A 20846-nucleotide genomic window follows, 5' to 3' on the forward strand; every position below is an offset into this window, starting at 1 on the left:
AGCTGCTTACCTCTTAAACGGCTAATTACCCAGCATTCCTACAATATAAAAAGAGTCCTAGGCTGGGATAAACTGAACGTGACATGTTTATGTCACGACATCGATCTGCCAAAAAGACTAGCCAAGTGTTGAACGTGAGCTCTGTGGTAAATTACATGTTAGGTCGCGAATAACCGAAGAGCGGCGCAAGTATAAATCCAGACAACTGTGTTGGATGAATCTGGTCACGGTTGTGGCAGGTATAATATTGAATCACGTTTAAGTAACAACACAGCAATAAATGTAAACAGATAAACTTGATTAACAAACGTCAGGCGAAAAACAACGCCACCAATATTGACTAAAAAAGGTTATAACCCGTTGGTTGGCGAAAGGGGAGGTGGTGGGAAAAAACTTGTCTCTTCCATACGATGATCTGAGGTCAAGGGAAATAAGGACGCAAGTAACAAGAAATCTTGCGTATAAACTAATCGGAACCACCCTACAACCTCATTGGTTAGATTTTACGCAATCTTGGTACCTGGGCATCATGTCGTGACATAAATAGCACTATAAGAGGCCATAATTTTTGTTTTTTGGATACCACGGCTCATCAATTCTTCGTGGCCCTTGTTGCTGAATTTTCAGTTTGACTTCAAATGTAAAATTCGGATATTAGACCCTGGGATTTATTTGTTCAAAAGGCCTAGCTATTTTATAATCGTGTATAATCAAAGGTTTTTACTTACTTAGTTAGTTACTTAGCTATCTGAGTGGTTTTGTTCCCGGAGGGGCTTATAATCAAAATAATTTTTACGTCTGAAATATGGGGGGAGGGGGCCTGTCATGTTCCGGAGATTTGTACAGTTTGATTGGTTGCAGACCTGTTAAACTGGTTTAAGGAAACTTGAGAACAGAAACTGAGTTGGGGGGCTGAAAGGTATGAGACAATCTTAAAGAACAACACCCTAACGCATCACAGACATCCTTCAACTCACAGCTGAATAATTGCCATTAGCTGCCATTGTTACTTGTTTTGCTGAACCATTCAGGGGAATCTCATTTAAGGTGGGTCGGTGTAAAATCACCGTGCAGTTTGTTTGAAATATGGTCAAAGGTTTGCGCGATGTTGCCACAAACATGCAGTCATGCAGTCGCTCTGTTCTAACACAACACGCACGCAATCGTTTTGTGTTGACGATGATCTAAATCATTGAAAAACTAGATTGAGCAATAAGTCGAGATTCCGCTTGACGTACTTTAGTAACACATCAAGGAATTTTTAACGAAACGATTTAATCGCTGTAAATATGTCTTATTCCTTTGCATTGCGTATAATTCAGGATCGGGATATGACGAGTTTTCTTGGAAAGGGCATTCTTAGTATTGTTGACTTACTTTTGTTTTCAGGACCCAAATTCTAAAATTGATAATGATTTCAAAGGCCTCAGTGAGCAGTAAAATGCGCCACGCAATCAGTGTCAAGGTTTAAAAATCTATTTGTTATTGTGCCTAACGTATAGCCACAACTAACTGCTCTGACGATTATTTTGAGCTGGCTAGTTTCCACAACTGACGCGCTCCAATTCCAGGGCCTGTGGCCGAGAAGTGAAGCATGTAGTAGACCAAATATAAACCGAAGTGAAGTAAATAAAAATTTTTGCCGCAGCTTTTCTTCGCATTATGAAATATCAGCATTTAATTTGTTGTTTTCTTGGAATTGAAAGCTAAGGGGTCACTGATGATGCAAAAGTCAACTGATATATATTTTCCCATGAAGTATGGTTGCTATTCTCAAGTCAGTTAGCATTAATCTTGTGCGTTTGACGTGAGCTAAAAGTTCTTGTTTATTGTAAATGAATAAATACTACATTGCTTACCACAAAAACAAGCGATTTACTCGCCTGACTCGGAAACTTACCACTTAGTGATGATCACTAAAGATCTTCTCAGTCCCTCTTTTGAACAATAGCATAAGAAGGAAGCTATTCTTACCTAGTTTTGGTAATTCACTTTAACTGAAGGTAAAGCATATGTTGAGGGATTCAAAGATAACACTACAGGAATATTGTTCGGTATTTCTTTATGTCTATATTATCAACTCATCAGACTTTCCTTGCCTTTTGTAACATGGCTGTAGCAGAGGTTCGGAATTGCTATTTACACTTCACCTTAAAGTCTATGGTTGGCGTTTTCCTATCGAAACAAATCAAAAGAATGTATCTTGAAGAAATCCAAAGAAAAATAAAGCATGTCGCTTAAAAGCCTGGGAAAAAAGTAGATGCCTATGATTAACAAGGCCTGGTTTGCTGGCAAGCTTTCTTCAGGAAGAAGAGTAGGATTTGATTAAGTGTTTTCTCAGAATTCAGAGCAGGAATGGCTTGAGTGTTGAATTGCCATTTTCGTAGAAATAAAGGGTCAAATAAGCCCTAACCCCTAGCAACAATATAACACGACGTAAACACTTCGAAGTGTTCGTTAAAAGGCTCCAATTCGGAACTGTCAGCATACAGGGCACAATGAACTAGAATTATTTTCATTTTGAACACTCGAAGATTTGCGTCAGTGGTATAAAGAGCTGGTTACCTCTTGCACGACTATTTCCCCAGCAGTCTTACATTATAAAAAGAGTCCTAGGTCGGAATCGTCGGGATCAATTCTCCTTGGCCATTGTTGCTGAATTTTCAGTTCTTTCAGTTCTGTGATGACGATGATGCTTAATCATCGAAAAACAAGTTGAGACTCCGCTTGACCTAGTTTACTGCATGTAACACATCAACAAGCTTTAAAGAAACGATTTTATTGCTGTAGATATGTCTTATTCCTATGCACTGCGTATAATTCAGGATCAGGATATGATGAGTTTTCTTTGAAGGACATTCTTAGTATTGTTGACGTATCAAGTGCTGTTTTCAGGTCTCAATTTCTAAAAGTATTAATGATTTCAAAGGCATAAGTGATCAGTAAATGCATCATCGACAGTTTCAAGGTTTATATTAAAAGTTTTTGTTATTGTTCCTAACGTTTCAGCACAACTATACCGCACTGACGGTCATTTTGACTTGGCTAATTTCCACAACTAACGCGCTCCAATTCCATCCTGTAGCCGAGAAATGAAGCATGTTGTAGACCATGCAAATAATCGAGGTGGAGTAAAAGTAAAAGGTTTGTGATAGTTCACTTTTTAGAATATCAGCATTTAATTTGTTATTTTCTAGGAATTGAAAGCTAAGGGGTCTTTGCAGATGCAAACGTCAACTGATATACCGTATTTATTCAATTAAGCGCCTATTAAATTTTTGGACCTTGAGAGTGAGTAGAGTGGGCGCTTATTCGAGGTGGGCGCTTATTCGGGCTGGGCGTTTATTAAATTTTCACCATTTTCAGCAAGTATTAAGTTTATCTTGCAACAAAACAATAAATAATAACAAAACGTAAAATTTGTACCAAAGCAGAATTTTAAATGTTCATTGAAAATGTCTGTAAAATACTAAGAAAACTCGGTCTTCGGGGAAGTCTCTCAGTTACTGAGTAGTACTTAGTCAATTTCAAGCTCATTGTCACTAAGGTTGGTACCTTCTATAAGTAGAATAAGGCACCCTTGATTAAATGTGTTACGACACTTTCATAAGTTTATTTATTATCAAAAATATTAATTGAACCAACTATGTATAAATGCATGTGGTATAAGACTGCAGAGCACGGAAATCATCATTTTATTATATAATCTAGAGATAAACCATAGAATTCTTCCAACTAACAACTTACATTACAAGTGATTTGATTTGACACGATTGGCTTTACGCGCTTTTCAGTTGAGTTGTTAGGACACTGTCTCAGCTAATTTCGATCATTTCGAGAAAAAAACATCAGACACAAAAATCGCAAGTCGGCCGATCCTGTCTAGCTATTCGAAGGAAAATAATTAGCTGCATGAAATTCATTATTTTGTGTTTATTATCCGAACGTCTTTAATTCGCCCCCTTTGTTTCTCTTTTAATTGAAATTCAATCACATGTAACTTAGGAAGGTTTTCAGTCTCAGCCTCTTGGGAAAATACAATTTGGGTCACTGGTACTAAGAATCACAAACAATAAACAATAGAACTGGGACTGGGATTTGGAATAATTTGGGAAAACAATAGGTTGGGAAATGGGATTTATACCACCCACCCACTTCAGGGCCCTTAAATAAGAACGCTCAGCCTCAAAATTGAACGTTCTTTTATAATAGTAGTAGTATATTTAGAAGTATGTAGTCGGAGTTATCAAGTCTAATCAAAACTCTCATATACAAGTAGCCGTTCTTTTCGTACAACTTCTTTGGGGAGCAGGGATGGCGCAGTGGTGAGAGCGCTCGCCTCTCACCAATGTGGCCTGTTGGTTCCCGTCCTTGCTCCGAGGTTTTTTCTCCGGCCGGGTCCTCCGGTTTTCCTCCCTCCAGAAAAAACAACACTTCCAAATTCCAATTCGATCTGGAATCAGTGGGATCAAGAAGAGCCACTTAGTGGAAGATCCCACTGTAAATTCCCATTCCCATTTTTTTAAATTATATTTCCTATAAGTTTTTCTTGTTCCTTTTTGGCTGAACCACTGACTGAGATATTTAAATGCCACGTATTATTAAGGTATTGAACACTAATAACTAAAAATCTGTTGGCAGATAATCCAAACATCATGGACGAAACGTTGTACCAACAGTCTTTACAAACACTGAAGGCGATTGGGAATAAAACCGGGGAAGAAGTGGAAGAGCAACTGAAAATCCTATCCCAAGTGGAGGAATTATTTCAAAAGCTACATAACCAGAAAAAAGAAAACCCTGGTCAACCGAATGAAGTAGATGAGAAAATTAATCTTATCAAGGAGATGTGTTTATATCTGATGTTTGGAACTGAGTATGTTCCTTTGAAAGCATAAAGCGCAGCCTTATCAAGCACGGCCCGGGAAATCGAAGAACATCAAAAGAAGTCCAAACTCCCCGACGAATTAGTCCCAATAACCAAGCAGATCAAGTTTTACATATCTCTGGTCAACCAGGCAAAAAAAGAGGTTGAAAGTTTATACAAAGACTTAACTGATAAGGTTAGATCTTAGTTTTGAATTTTAAATTGTTCATCGTAACAGCCTTGGTCTGTCGCTTTATAATTAATCGATCAATTGTTTTGTTGCGATACCTCAGATTGACAAAGCCAGTAAGAAGTCAGCTGATTTGTCACGAAACGAAAAATCAGAAATAGATATGAAAAAGATTGATATGGAGGCGGAGTTGAAGAAATGGAACAGCTACTGTGAAAAAGCCGATGCTATACTCACCAAGTTTGACGAGGAAGTCAAAGCTCACCAAAAGAAGTATAACAGAAAACTTAAACTTGGAGTTGGGATTGTAGCAGTAGCTGCCACTGGTAAGTAACAAATTGAAAACTTTATTTTTCTTAGTGAAAATGTCCCGCATGTAAGTTCCCTGTTGCAAAAGTTCTTAAGTTCACAACAGCTGTGTTTCATGTTTGGTATTAATTCTCAAACATCACACAAAACAACGAATTTGGCTTCAGGTGCAGTTTTATAAAATAAGTTTATTGGAATGTGTGGTTTCCCTTTGTCATTTTTAAATTTAAACAGTTGAACCTAATTAATATCAACTAGCATATTTACAGTGTAAAAGGAGGTCGATGTTTGTTGTTCGGCCTATCAATAACTGTTCGAAAATAGCTATAACTAAAATCGAAAAGGAAATTTGTTTTGTAGTAGCCATTTACACCAGTTAAAGTCTCGCCAACCTTTAGGTTTTACATTTTTCCCCCATGGCCAGTGCCATGCATGCATGCAATTTTATTCAAATCATCTTATTATTCAATACTGTATTTTTGATTTGCTTCCCTAGTCTTCACCGGTGGAGTTGCAGCAATCGCTAGCGTCGCAAGCGGTGCAGTTTCAGCACTGGGAGGAGCGGCGGCTGCCTCTTTAATTGGAGGCGGGGCCGCAGGTGGGTTGGGTCTATCAATGTTTGGTAGTTCAATTTACGCTTTAACCAGTTCATTTAAACGCAGAAAAGTACTGGAAACTGAATGCAATGAATTGAAGAGTCAACTGGAGTGCATTAAATTGGAGTACGAGGGAAAAAATATAGATTTAAATGATAAACTGGCCATAAAGATTAATCAATTGAAAAGCCCAGTTGGGACTGAATGCTGTGGGGAGAAGCGTGCATAAATTTCGGTTTTAATTTCTCATTATTAAGCCGCTCTTGTTGTAGCTTGTTACTTAATTTTTGTAACATGGACAGTTGGACAGCTAAACTGCACTCTTACTTATTCTTTCCGCTTTGACCATTTTTTTTATAGCCCTTTCACTTGGGGCTGCAGTCTCTGTTACAGGCCTCTACTTGGTGTTGAAAAAATGGTTTGCCAAGAGGAACTTTTGCAACAAATTATTACTATTAATTCATCGTCATTACACAGATCTAATTAATGAAAGCCAAAGTATGACAAGTATAAGTTAGGGAAACAGTTTTGCTTTGTTTTGGTCTGGTTTTTTTTTCACTATAAAACTAAGCGGAGTTATAATTCCAATGAAAAATTGATTAATAATCTGATTAATATTAATGAAGCAAACGTCGCGCTATCTTCATGTTAGCGACTGCAGCTCGAGATTTGATTAAAATGTGTAGATTTATTCGGCAAAACTTGGCCAAAAAGTAGTTCAGTGCAGGTTATGCGTTGCGGTTAGAAACTGACACATCAGTACATTACTTAGCCATCCTCTACATAATGATCAAATCATTACGTGTTTCTGTTTGGAGTTAAACATTACCTTTACATATTCAACAAGAGACAAGCCAGAGAAAGTAATTTTTACTGGGGATAGTCGCAATAAATCGCCCTGGGCGTTCATCTATATTGAACGCCAACTTGGCGCCACTTATGCAGTGTGTAAAAATATCCAAAATAAAAGACTCATGCGCGACGTTGGTCTCAAAGATCCTAAAACGCCATATCGAGCTACGACCGTGATTAAGTCGAATTCAGTTAAACACAACGATAGCGTTGCGTTTTGAATAGTTGCTTATGGTAGATATACTTTATTATACTGCTTTATTTCCAGTAAAATAGAGCGGCTTTTTAACGAGTTTCGCAAAACAAATCACGTTTCTTTTAACCTGAGCGTTATCAGAAACTGCATAAGGCTTTACATACAGTAAAAGCTCTATTAAACCCCCGTCTGGAATTAAGCCCCCCCCCCCTTCCCCCATTCCCTAGGTGGTAAATCATGACCATTTATAAACAGCGAAACAAGGAAACAAGAAAACCCTGTGCTTTTAATGGTATTCGTCTACCGCAAACAGTACCAGAGCATTAACAAGTCCACTATATTTCTTTTATATGCACCCTAACTCAAATACGATTTGAAAAAACCCCCATCTCCAAAAGGTCCTTAAAAGAAATAAGCCCCTCCCCTTCGGGAGGGGAGGGGGGGGGGTCTGTACTGTCGTGAATTGTAATAAACGTCGTGAATTGTAATACCTGTCGTAAATTGTAATAACAGTTGTCGTGAATTGTAATAGCTGTCGTAAATTGTAATAACAATTGTCGTGATTTGTAATAACGCACCTATCGCAAATTGTAATAACACATTGCCGTATTTTGTAATACTCCGAGCTGTCGTAAATTGTAATAACACATTGTCGTGTTTTGTAATAATCCTTTAATATGAGAATTAGCAATCATACAGAAATCTGGTTTTCGTTTTCTATAACTGGGGAAAAACAGTTAAAGATTTCGTGGTGTAAATTTATTCCTGCTTTGTATCGTCATAGTTATTCAACATTATTAGCTAACTACTCACCAGAACTGCGACAAATTTGCAGCAAAGCACGTTGTAAGGAAACGTGAAGTTACATTTGTTATTCCTCTAGTCGGTTTTTAACAAGTCATTGGTCTTCATTTTTGTGAGGGAAAAACAATCTAAACATATTGTCATGATATTTAGCTTGTCTTTTAAGTGTTGAGCCACTCCACCCTTTATCTCCCTTCGGTGTCGTCTGACCGACTTAAATTTTCACGTTAAAAAAGTAAAACGAACTATGAGGAAGATAATGACGTAGTCAAACACAACAGATTAACGGCATTTCTTAACACGCAATAGTAGTAATGGCGGTTCTTCGTTCTTTTCTCCGTGTTTTCGTTTGATTTTTACAACCACATCGACCTTGTCTTCCTCAATATTTATTGCCATCATATTGATTTTGTTTCCAGGCTCCACGGCAATGATGTTGTGGTATCAGACCACCCATTGTAATTCCGAACTCCTCCTATTTTCACAGTGATGTTCAATTAAATAATTTTGTTTGGATGGCTTTTTTATTTTATTTTGGCTGAAAGAATTGTCCGGTGAATAACCCTTTCAATAATATCATCGGCGGAGAAAGGTTGAAGCCAGATAACTGAAAAATAAATGTTGAAAAGGTAAAAACTAAGAAACAGCGAAGTTAACCTTTCCCAATCCGTGCCAACACTCCTGAGAGTGAGGGGCTGGGCAATGCAATTAAGTACTAATGAGGTACCATTTCTACCCTTTTATTTAGAAAAAAAAACAAGCTGTGAACTTGAATTTTGTTTTGTATTTTCTTTCTTTTATCAAAATAATGCACATTTTTTTTTTTAAAAAAAATAATAATAATTGCCGGAGCCTCTCACTAATTCCCTTCGATGTACGTCGCCAGAGTTTAGGGGGGTCCTTCTTGGACTTGCACTAGTTACGAGCGCGAAATATTATGTTTTCAATGTAGTTTTTCTCGTTCCATGCAACAAATTCACCATAAAGCATTACCAAACGATCAAAAATGGCCTGCCAGGCTGCCATTAGAAACTGCTCTAGATCCGAAGTTAAGAATAGAGTGTGATAATACTGCTTATTACAAAACACGACAATGTGTTATTACAATTTGCGATAGGTGCATTATTACAATTTACGACAACTGTTATTACAATTTACGACAGGTATTACAATTCACGACGTTATTACAATTTACGACAGTACAGGGGTCATAGAGCTTTTACGGTAATTGGTTCACAAGACTCGCCTTCCTTACATAGTCAGTTCGATATCATCAGCGAATCTTGACTACATGTTGCATGCTTGTGATCTAGGCACAGTGTTGGAGAGGAAACTTCCAGTACAAATTGTTTGTTTATCAGTTTTGATTAACTAGTCTGGTAGGCAAAACAGGTGCCTTTGAGTTTCTTTTAGGAAACCCATCTCTGGGACTTACTTGGCCAGCCGCTGTCTTTCTAAAATGGTCTTCTAATATATTAAGTAGTATTATTTATCACCATGGAAACGCGCTGTGGCTTGACGACGTTCGGAGTGCTCTTGTTCAGATTTCTGATTGTTCAATACGGATCGAACTCTCTGGAGGTTTTTTAAGATTTGAACAGGCACTTATTTGCCTTGCTGGGTCTCATTGTTTTGCTTTGAAAATATAACCGGTTGTGCCGGTAAGTCCTGTTGTCGGACTTAATTAAGTGAATTATGTGTGTGGAGCTTCACTTTGTTTAACTCTTGATATTTAAGCAGAAAGCTTGCAAAGTTTTTCTGCTGCAAAGGAAAGGTGAACTCCCGGTTGACCTTAAATTTTAGAACTTTACGGACATCAAAATTTTCGTTTTAAACGTTGCGATAATGCCAAAGTAGTCCATTCAAGGATTCCTTAGTTTAATCTATCTAGCGTTAAGTCAGAGTTTTATTTCATTGTCAATATCAGTTATTTTGCTATTTGTAGGAGATAGGATAAGACTTTACATTGCATTTGTATATAATGTTATGTATTATATCAGAAGTTTTTAACCTTCTGGTAATATATGTACTCCATTTTAACTGCTTATAGAAATGCTTATCTTAAATAAAAATGTTCAGTTGAGCGTAATTTTTCAAATGTGCAACTTTTCTGCGCTTTAGATGGATTAGGATGGGTTAGCATCTTGTACGACGCAAGCGCAAACGAGAAGATATTGAGAGCATATTTGTCATTATATATGCTATAAAATTTAGAAAAAAATCTTTTTCAATTCGAAGAAAGAGTTGCAATGATTATTAACGTAAATCCGGGATCGTAGTTCCACTGAAATTAGATAGGAACTGGCAACAAAAAATATCTTTTTTGAAACTGTTAAGTCTGCGTTCGAGCCCAGTGGCCCATCAGGGTCCATCAGGCCGGAGCTTGTCTTGCCCAAGAACACAACACAACTAGGGCCAGGCCAGGACCAGACCGCTCGATCCCGGTTCCAGCGTATACAGCTAATTCGAGAAAGGTTGTCGGAAAAAGCACAAAAGTGCACGCGATTTTGGGACATTTGGGACATCTATTTGGGACATGGCCTCAGGAACGAAATCAGTTATTGTCTTGTTTTCAGTTTATAATTTAGGCAGTCATTGGAGAGTCGCTCTCCAGTCTTCAGTTGTTAACGTACGGTGATGGACTACATGTCATGGGGGAGGGGAATAGACAGGGGCCCTAAACTTCCCATTGCGTGTACCTTGTACACCCCGTTCCCCCCCCCCCCCCCCCGCCCCTTCCTTAGTGGCTTCCGCCTCTTTCTAGTCTTTCTATTACATATCACGGAAGGTGAAACTTGTTCTAGGTCCCGCAGTTATCGACACTTCGGGAATTCCTCTTTCTTCGGGACGGTACTTCAATGACGTTTGCCAAGAACGGCACTTGCTTTACCAACTGGTATCAAACGGTTTTAGTCTAGTCGCTGGACTTTATAAGGAGATTTACCTTTTTTGAACTCCTTGCTTGCATAAAGAGGTTTCCTGCTGCAAAGAAAGTAGATTTTTTAGTCGAACCGGTTAAGTGATAATATAGATATTTATACTAAGAGATATGCTTTAGAGCGGAGAGCTATACTTCTCCTTGCATGCTTCATATCATAACACATGCAAGAATGTATCTTTTCAACCCTTTTTGTGCCCAGTGTGATCAATGTCTTATTTCTCCTCGTAAAAATGAACACATTGTCAAACAAACCAGTGATGAGAATATCGAAAGAAGGAAAAGCATACTCTTAATGCACCAGTTAATTCTCATAACCAACTTTACAAGAAAACTTATGTCTATCAGTAATGAGAATTAATATTTCCACCTCAGCACCAGAAGGGTTGGAGAATTCTTGGTTTTGCAGGTTAAATTGTTAAGGAGTAGTTATAGAGTATGTGTTGTACGAAAAGGCTAAGTATACTGATAGCCTGACAGAGTGTAAGGAGTAAAAATCTTTAGAATGTAGATACATAAGGGAACAGTTTTTATTGTATTTGTATGTGAAGCGGGTATATAAGAAATTTGTAACCTTCTCCTGGCAATAAATAAAGGCCAGTTAAACTGCTTTTAAATTGTTAGAGAAATGCTTATCTTAAATAAAAGATGTTCAGTTGAGCATAAATTTTTAAATGTCTTATCTTTCTGCGCTTTTATCTATTAGCGATCTCGTTCCCAGAGCCCGCGTCCCCCTAGACCATCGTTTCCCGACCACCGGTCTAGAAGATGCGGGCTCTGGGAACGAGATTGGTCGACTATCACGCGCAAACGAAAAGATATTTGGGATACAGTCAACTCTCTCTTAACGGACACCTCTATAAGACGGTCACCTCCATAAGACGGACACCTGGTGTTGCTCCCGTCCCTGCCGTTTTTCAGTCATTTTACTGTAACTAAACTCCCTATAAGACGGACACTTCTGTAAGACGGGCAGTTGGAGCTGGTCCCGAACGTGTCCGTTTTAGAGAGAGTTGACTGTACATATTTCCCTGATATATTAATTAAAAATTAATATACGAATTAAGTCTGGTTTAGAAATCAAATTGAAGTTTATTTAGAAATCAAACGCAGAAAAACAATTATGAATGCATACGCTTGAACGCGATCGGTACTGCCACCCTCTGTTCGTCTTCAATAATAGCTTACAGTCAACTCTCTCTAAAACGGACACGTTCGGGACCAGCTCCAACTGCCCGTCTTACAGAAGTGTCCGTCTTATAGGGAGTTTAGTTACAGTAAAATGACTGAAAAACGGCAGGGACGGGAGCAACACCAGGTGTCCGTCTTATGGAGGTGACCGTCTTATAGAGGTGTCCGTTAAGAGAGAGTTGACTGTACTTGCAAATACAGCATAGGCGGCGGAACAGGAGGGGGCAGGTAGGCTCTAGCCTCCCCACAAACAAATATTTGAGGGGCCCGTGATCGATCGATCATGAGTGGCAGCTGTTCCATTGGATACGAAACCTTCTTACCCCGTGGGCATCAGGTAGTAGTTATGCCTGTGAGCTTCAGTAACGTGTCTTGGACGTCAGCTTCATCGAGCATATGCTGTACAGTAGAGCCCTGATATAACAGGAGACTGGTAAAATATAACGTGTTATACCATACCATGTGTTGCCATGTGTTATACCGCACTGACGAGTCCCATGCAATAAGGACGAAACAGCTGTCCGCGGTTGAAATCCTACTGTATCGGTTCTAGTCGTGTTGGTGTCTCGCAAAGTCTAATTTCACGTAGTCTGATCAGCCTTGCAGTCTTGTTTGTTGAATGTACCGTGGTTGTTTTCTTTAATTTGAATAATTATTATTAGTTGCCCTCCGACGACGCGAAGTTCTGCAGAATCGATATCTAGACTGGTTTCTATTCGAGAAATTCTTTTAACCAAAACAACGAAACGATTGTGCTCACGAGTGAAATTCAACAATATAACTGCCGAATGTGAACTGAAATAAGTCAGATTCCCACTTACAATCGAAGTCATTTCTTTCACACGATACTCTGGCATTTAGGTGGTCTCTGACTCAGATTCCCAGAGCGACATGGCGCGATCAGGGAAATACAAAACGTGGATAGATGATACGATCGCTTAAATCAGACATGGGTTCAGTAAACAAAGAAAGAAAGAACGGTTGGTTTCTTTCAAGTGACAGCGGAAAAAGAATTTAAGCGATTGTGGTTTATATGGTAACTTTAGCTTTTTTCATTTTCTTGTGTTTTTTTTTAAACTGTCGATAAAAGTAGTGTTTTGTATCACAAACCGAAAGAATTGGCTTCTCTTTACCCTGTCGATAAATGCTTATCACCGCCTTCATGGTTGCCTTCAGGTGTCAGTCTGGTTGTAAACAAGTGAACGACAGTATACTAAGTGACAGTGAGGTCAGTGAACCGATTCTTTAAATCGTTTAAATAAATGGCCCAATTAATTTAATTGTTCGCCAAAGGGAAAATTTATTGATCTCTGCAGCTGATTCGTGGAAAACCTCACAAACTGTCAGAGAAGAAATTTTTTGTCCAATCAGTCAAATACCGATACGTGTGGTGTATTAGCATACCGAGTCGACAGAAGCGAAAACGCCTCCCGAAGCATTTTTGTTCAGACACTGGCCAATACAAATTACCTGCGTTGGCCTTTTAGAAGCTCTGAAAGTTGTTCAACAACCACTTAAGTCTTCACATCTTCATCAGGTATAAAAGGTAATTACTTCCTAACATTGTATAGTGACTTGCTATGTGCTTTTACGACACATTTCGAAAGCTTTCAGTATTGGGTGGTTCGGTCTTCCGACACTCCTACAGTTACACTTGATCGGCTATGTTCGATGACTTGATGTAAAACGCTGGATTAAACTTCTCAAGGTATCAATAAATACTGCTTTAAAATTACAAAAGTATATTGAACATTTCAAGTTTTTTACCCAAGGAAGAACATTTACAACTTGGCACGGAAAAACGAGTAACCAATGAATAAAGATCGAGCCCAAATATATGGTGGAAAGAGACTGTATATGCTATTCGGCCTCAACCGTGGTTGATACTTAGGCAATTGCAAATTGAACAGTTTATATTTTTCGCTCAGTACTGCATAATATTCTTGTATATCCAGTATATGTTGATTTTCTGTAAAAGATGTTTTGCTAAGTGTAGTATAAAAAACAGTGGATCAAGTTTAAATCCGATTTCAAAGCGAAACTACTGAAAACACAAGAAGCGTTTCCGCTAGCACTCTCCGCTCAGAATAGTAACAAAATCTTATGGCACAGTCTTTATTTCAATTCCATGAAGCCAAGTTAGTAGTAACTATGATGAAGGTATACACCGTGTTTCGTTTTACTTCCTGGGCATTTTATCAATAAAAGTACTACAAATACAAACTCGACACTGAAATTTTTTTAATTCATGTTGGGTGTATTCATGCAGAAAATGGAAATTACGATCGAATTTAAAATAACTGATTTTCATGAGTCCTGCACTAAATGTTTGGTTTTATAATGTATAATACACGTAATCCTCTCTTAAATGAGAGAAGGTTAATTAGCTGAGAAGGAGAGATGATATTTCTAACACGAGGGTTAAAATTAAAGAAGGAGAAATACATTTGATCAAGTGCGTTGTATTAGTCATTCCGAGTCGACTAAGTGAAAATCACACCGAAGCGTTTTTCTGAAACACTCACCAACACCGACAAATTATCTGTGTTGAATAAGAAACTCTGAAAGTTGTTCAACAACCGCCTGGGTCTTCACATCTTGCTTCCTAACACGGTTAAATGACTCACCATGTGCTTTTATGACATATTTTGTTCTTCGAACATTCCCTTTGCAATCGGCTATGTTCGATGACTTTATGTAATACGGCTGAGTTAAACTTCTCAAGGTATCAGTAAATAATGGTTAAAATTATAAAAAAGATATTAAGTATTTTAAGTTTCTTACCTATGTAAAAATCATAAAAACTTGGCACGGAAAATAACTAATGAATGGCGATCGACCCGCAATCTAGAGCCGGAATAGCCTGAAACGGTATGCTATTCGTTTTCAACCAGTCTTCAACCGCTTGGTTAATACTTCAGGCAGTTTCAAATTAAACAGTTTACATTTGCTCTCAGTTCTGATATTCTTGTGTAGACAGGTTATGTTTATTTTTCTTCAAAAGATAATTTTAGTAGTATGTCTAGCAGGAGTCAAGTTTGAATTCGAATGAAAGCGAAACTACAGAAAACTCAAGAAGCGTTTCCGCTTGCTAGCACTTCGGCTCCTCTCGGAATACTATAACGAGAACTTATGGCACAGTCTCAATTTCAAACCTGTACACCGTGTTTCGCATTTTATTGCCTTGGTAATGTGTAAACTAAACTATTATAAGTACAAACTCGAACACTGAATCTTGTTTTGTTGTTGGGTCGTATTTATGCATAAAAGGAAAGTTACAATCGAATTTCTAAGAAACGTGAAATAACTCTTTCCGATTTTTGTAGTTTTTTGATGAAAGAGAGAATTGCCTCAGCAAAGGAACATGACTCTTTAAACCAGAAAGTAACTCGTCAATTTTTGACTAAGGAACAGTATTTGGTGTCCACGAAATGTTTAACTAGTTTTTGTTACAAGGGTGCATGATTTTTATCGCCAAATATCTCAAAATTTCTCGAATGTGAAAAGGCAGGGGACTCTCGAATATTGACCACTGCCATTTTGGAGCTGAAAGTTTTGAATTAAAATCAGCATAGCTGATGTTTATCTTCAACAGCAGTCGATAATTATCCTGGCAAGACTGGGTGGTAATACTAAGAACAACTGACAACCTCTTGGTTTTATATCATATACAAATTCCTGTATAAAGCTGTACACCGTGTTTCGTTTACTTCCTTGGTGTTATACAAATGAAAGTAATTCAAACACGGACTCGTACACTGAAACGTCTTGTTGCATGGGCCTATTTATGCAGAAAATGAAATTACAATCGAATTTCTAGGAAACCGATGTCAAATAACTCTTTTCCACGAGACATGAATTTTGATACGAATATACTAAACCATCGCTCTGTTAAATGTATAATAAACGTAACCTTTTAGTAAATAAGATCACCTTGGGTTCGCTATGAAAAGAGTTCTTCTAAAGCGAGGATTGGAAATCATATAAATGGGAAATTATCTGTTGCTAGGCGGGTACGGTGTTTGAAGTCATTCTGCTAGTGTCACCTTTTGTTGGGTTTTTCTTGGAAATCCTACCAGTTGATCTGTCATTTTAGCTTAAATTGCGTTTATGAAAGTTCGCAAGAACTGATTGGTAGAAAACCCTAGCACCTGGCAGGAAAGGATTATTGTTTGTCCGTGCTGTGTATAAAGCAATTAGCATACCGAGTCGACTAAAGTGAAAATACACACCGAAGCGTTTTTGCTCAGACACTCACTAATACAAATTACCTGCGTCTAATAAGAAGCTCTGAAAATTGTTCGACAACCGCCTGGGTCTTCACATTTTCATCAGATAAAAAGGTATAGCCTGCGTGGCTGGCGTTCAAAGGGAAAGGAGAAGGGGAGTTCGAGTTCGAAGCGTGAGGCGCGAGGAGAGATCGCGAAGCGCCTTCTCTGCCGGATCGCGCTTCGCGATCTCTCCTCTCGCCTCGCGCTTCGCACTCGAACTCCCCTTATCCTTTCCCTTTGAACGCCGGCCACGCAGGCTGTACACTTACAGTGACTTACTCTGTCCTTAAATGACACATCTGTAGCTTTGTTGTGGGGTTTGGTTATTTCGACATTCCTTTTACAATCGGCTATTCTCGACGACTTGATGTAATACGCTGGGTTCAACTCCTCAAGGAATCAGTGAATACTGGCTTAAAATTGTTAAAAAAGATATTGAACATTTAAGGTTTCTAAACCACATGCAAGAATTATGTAATTTTGACAGAGCTAAATGACTACTGGATATCGAATTTAATATTGAGATGGCCTGAATATGCTTCGGCTTCAACCGCTTGGTAAATGATGCATATATAACATTTTCAAATTTCGCTTAGTGCTGATACTCTCGTGAAGCCAGGTTAATTTGATTTTTCTTTAAAAGATAATTGTGGTATGTCTAGTTTAAGAGTCAAGTTTAATTTCGAATAAGCGAAACTACCGAAAATTCAACTTGAGAAGTCACTGTGTTTCCGCTAGCTATATAGCAATTCAGCACGGCTCGGAAAACTATTACTAGTACGTGGTCTTATCGCACAGTCTGTATTTCAATTCCTGCATGAAGTTGAACACCGTGTTGTTTTTTTTTTTACGTTTTTGGTGTTGTAGAATTGAAATTTATATAAATACAAACTCGAACACTGAAATTTCTTTTGATGTTGGGTGTAGTTTTGCAGAAAATGGAAATTACAATCGAATTTCTGGGAAACATGCATTTGAAATAATTCTTTTCCACGAGGCATGAATTTTGGATACGAGTATACTAAATACTGGGTTTTATCATGTAAGATACACGTTAGCTTCTGCTCATATAAGAGGACGGAAATTTTTGAAACCAATGTTGAAAATGAGAAAGGAAAGCGAAATTATCAGATTGCTTCGGGTGCGTTTGAAGTATTCATTCACTGACTGCAGAATTAACTTGTCGTCAGGTTTTTCTTGAAAATCTAACCAGTCTTTCCGCTGCTTATAAAATTTCGCGTGTTTTACAAATTTTTGCTATTTTAAAGAGGGAATTGCCTCACCAAAGGAACACGACTCTTTAAATCATCACTTTTTTGGCTAAGGAACAGTATCAATGATTTGGTGTCCACGGAATGTTTCTTTTTTTACAATTTTTCGTTACAAGGGTGCATGATTTCCTTCCGGGAAATATAACACTTTTTTGAAAGTATTATAACGCTAAAAATTCATCGGACAAAGGCATTTAATACCTCAGAATTATTTGATCTTATGGAAGTCGCGCCACGCTGTATAACTCTTTCCTAGAAAACTTATTGATTGAACTTTGCAGCTGATTCGTCGAAAACCTAACCGACCTGTCAAGGAAGAAATTGGTTGTCCAATCAATGAAAAACACGTGTCTTAGGATACTGTATTATCATACCGAGTCGCCTAAAGTAGAAATGCACACCGAAGCGTTTTTGGTGAGACACTCTTCAACACAAATCACCTATGTTGGATAAGAAGCTCTGAAAGTTGTTAAACAACTACCTGGTTCTTCATATCTTTAGCATATATAAAAGGTTACTGCTTGCTAACGTTGTACAGTGACTCACTGTGTGCTTTTATGGCACATTTCGTATAAAGCTAGTTTGAAATACTGCGTGGCTCGGTGCTCCCAGTACTTCCGACATTCCTATTACAATCGGCTATGTTCGATATCTTGAGGTAATACGCTGGGTTGAACTCCTTGTGGAATCAGTGAATACTGGCTTAAAATTGTAAAAAGAATGAATGAACATTTCCGGCTGTCGTTTCTCTTTGCCGAAAAATAACGAAGTTATTTTTTGGCAAAGAGAAAGGACAGCCGGAAATACGTCTACGTTCGCAAGCTTTGTTGCATGGGCCTATTTATGAAGAAAATGGAATTACGATGAAACTGAATTTCTTAGAAAAATGTCAAATAACTCTTTTCTATGAGACATGAATCTTACGATACGAATGTACTAAACCATCGCTCTGTTAAATGTATAATAAACGTAACCTTCGCGCAAAAAAAATCACTTTGGTTTAATTTCGCTCTGAAAAGGATTTTTCTAAAGCGAGGGTTGAAAATCAAATAAATGGGAAATTATCTGGTTGTTAAGCGAGTACGGTGTTTGAAGTAGTTATTAATCGGGCACAAGGCCTATTCATGTTTTACCCTTTGGTTGTCGTGGTCGATAGTCTCCTGTCGGCCAAAAACGAGGGGGATAGCCTGGGCCTGCTACAAAACCGCTACGGGTAACATCGTTTAGGCACACCGGGTCGACTTTTGAGCTAATCTGCAATCAGGTTCTAAGGGCCAAAGTACTAATATTCACCATTGTGAAACTGTAGTTGCTTTGACAAGTTGAATCTATTTTTGTAAATAAAAAAGGGAACGTCATTCATGTCACGCAATGCTTTTGTGGCAAACTAATCGCTTTGCTGGTTGCTACAAATAGCGGTGTGATCTGGCGGTACATGTTTTGAGGCGGACTCCACTTTAAAGCTATTTTTATTCAGCAAGAAGTGTGTCGATTTCCATTTCCGCACACTTCGCCGTCAAAGCGCCTGCAGAATGTTTAAACAACATGTTTTGGATATTATTTTAGATTTGGTTAGTAAGACACTTCCCAAGACGTCAGCAAAACATTGGCAATGTACAGTGTTGGTGCGAACTTGAATGGAATTTTTTACGAGATCGGTAAAAATCGATCGATGAAAAAATTGATTTCAAAAATTTAATGAAAACTTTGAATAATTAAATACCAAAAACCCTTTTCGAAAATTTTGGTCAACTTCTGGAGGTTGTCCTTAAATTCCGGAAAATCGAAATTCTCGGAAAATCCAGTTCCATTCGCCAATTTCTGCTCGGGTCCAGTTTTTCCAAACCCGGAAATCTCGTTAACGTTCGGACATGGCGGTCATTCCAGCTGCTCAACACTGATCAGTGCTCGTCTTGTGTTCTTGCGGCAGATAGCTTAACTGCGTTATTGGAACACGAGTGCTTAGCAAGCTTTGGTAAATAGATCGAAAATACGTGCACACCACGTATAATTGTCTTAAACGAATGCGATAAGAGCACATCTTGTGCATCCAAATGTTTCCGTAAATGTCATAAAAGCAGATGAATGTGTTTCCAGTATAAACTTTTCGTATTCTTTACGTGTAAAACAGCGTGGAGCTACGTTTCTGAGCTAAGTGAAAGGCTAGATGGCTTCAGAATTTATCAAGAGAGGAGTAATATCATCAGTTTTCTTTACTGTTAAACATTTTGCCTGTCGTGTGATGCACGTTAATCTGGTTTTGAATAGTTCGAAATTGTGTTTTTAAGATTTTATTCTTGACTATTATGTAACTCTTGGCCGTCTACTTTCGTCTCACTTTACCCTAAACTTTGACAAGAAGTTAAATAAAATAGTGGAAAGATGCCGCAAAAATACTGGAAGACATCCGTGTCTAATATCTGAGTCGAATTGTGATGTAAACCCATTGCAAGAGTTTTAAATATGTTTACCTGAAAATGAAGCAGTGAAACGCAATGCGGTCAAATCTACATCTGTTGATGAGAAATTCCGGAAGTGACATCTGTGTTCGAAAAATCACAGACAAACATGATCAGGAAAACAAAACAGGCCAATGGGTTTTATTCACGAAAATACAACTTTCTTAAGAAAGTGTTTGTTTTCACCATTCATGAACATGGGAAACAAGAGAGTGGAATCAAATAACATTTCACACGAAATTTGCATACATTTGAACTTGCAAAAAGAAGTATCTCTGCCGAGACATAATAATGAAACCTTGCATTAATAATTATTGTATTCTGATCTGATTGATATTTTTTATGCATTAACTATTTGAAAGTGGTTCTCGTTGATGAAAAAAAAAATATGGTTTTTCATTCAACTGCTTGAAGTATTTATAGACGTGAAAACATTCGCTTAATCAAATTACATTCTGCACGAAATATTATCAGTTTCCTTTTGTCCCGAAACTTTGAGGAAATTGAAATCTTTGTTGAACAGTACTGCATAAAGGTTTATAGAATTGAATAAAAAGATAAGAACTATTGATAAAGGAAATTTTAAAACTTTATTTTCGCTCATTTTGACGACATTCAGGATTTTCAAAGACTGCCAGTATCTTATCTGTCCCTAACAATTTTGCTACGGTTTCGAACGGGCTAATTTTTCAACATGATATCATGGTAGCGGGCAGACGTCAGTTAGTTCTGAATTTTTTAATACGGTATACAAGTTACAGGTCACACAGACCCTCTGTACAGTAAAAAACGTTTTGGGAACAAACCATTGTGAACTTATTTTCTATGTTGATCAGTAAATCCTTAGTACGACGTGGTGTTTGTTATCAAGTTCGTTAGTACGTTAATACTGCAAGGTGTAC

The 20846-nt window shown here is 37.9% G+C and overlaps 3 protein-coding genes across 4 annotated transcripts in view; all 3 read left to right on the plus strand.

Annotated features, from left to right (window-relative positions):
• Window positions 1-20846, plus strand: part of LOC144649248 (uncharacterized) — a 78709-nt gene that overhangs the window by 9726 nt on the left and 48137 nt on the right. The gene's annotated exons all lie outside the window — the stretch shown is intronic.
• On the plus strand, window positions 948-11419 carry LOC144649260 (uncharacterized). Of its 2 annotated transcripts, none has more exons than XM_078508732.1 (6): window positions 948-1047; window positions 3086-3144; window positions 4642-5063; window positions 5161-5383; window positions 5863-7465; window positions 9031-11419. In XM_078508732.1, the coding sequence occupies exons 4-5, from the start codon at window positions 5221-5223 to the stop codon at window positions 6189-6191; spliced, it is 492 nt and encodes a 163-aa protein (XP_078364858.1). In that variant the 5' UTR covers window positions 948-1047; window positions 3086-3144; window positions 4642-5063; window positions 5161-5220; the 3' UTR covers window positions 6192-7465; window positions 9031-11419. The 2 variants fall into 2 exon arrangements, with proteins under 2 accessions (XP_078364858.1, XP_078364857.1); XM_078508731.1 differs by having other exon boundaries at window positions 959-1047; window positions 3010-3144.
• The window catches only part of LOC144649254 (uncharacterized), a 91603-nt gene continuing 86946 nt past the window's right edge, over window positions 16190-20846 (plus strand). Inside the window, exon 1 of the mRNA XM_078508721.1 lies at window positions 16190-16286. The gene's annotated coding sequence lies outside the window, so the exon portion shown is untranslated. The remainder of the gene's footprint in view (window positions 16287-20846) is intronic.

The sequence above is a fragment of the Oculina patagonica genome, chromosome 4 (assembly GCF_052425735.1).
Source record: "Oculina patagonica isolate OP01 chromosome 4, crgOcupat, whole genome shotgun sequence".
NCBI classification, from domain to species: domain Eukaryota; kingdom Metazoa; phylum Cnidaria; class Anthozoa; order Scleractinia; family Oculinidae; genus Oculina; species Oculina patagonica.

Excerpts from the sequence above, each read along its gene's own strand:
- LOC144649260 (XM_078508732.1), top strand. The coding sequence starts at position 5,221 with ATGAAAAAGATTGATATGGAGGCGGAGTTGAAGAAATGGAACAGCTAC. Across the intron at positions 5,384-5,862 it reads TGTAGCAGTAGCTGCCACTG|TCTTCACCGGTGGAGTTGCA; the intron begins GTAAGTAACAAA and ends TTGCTTCCCTAG.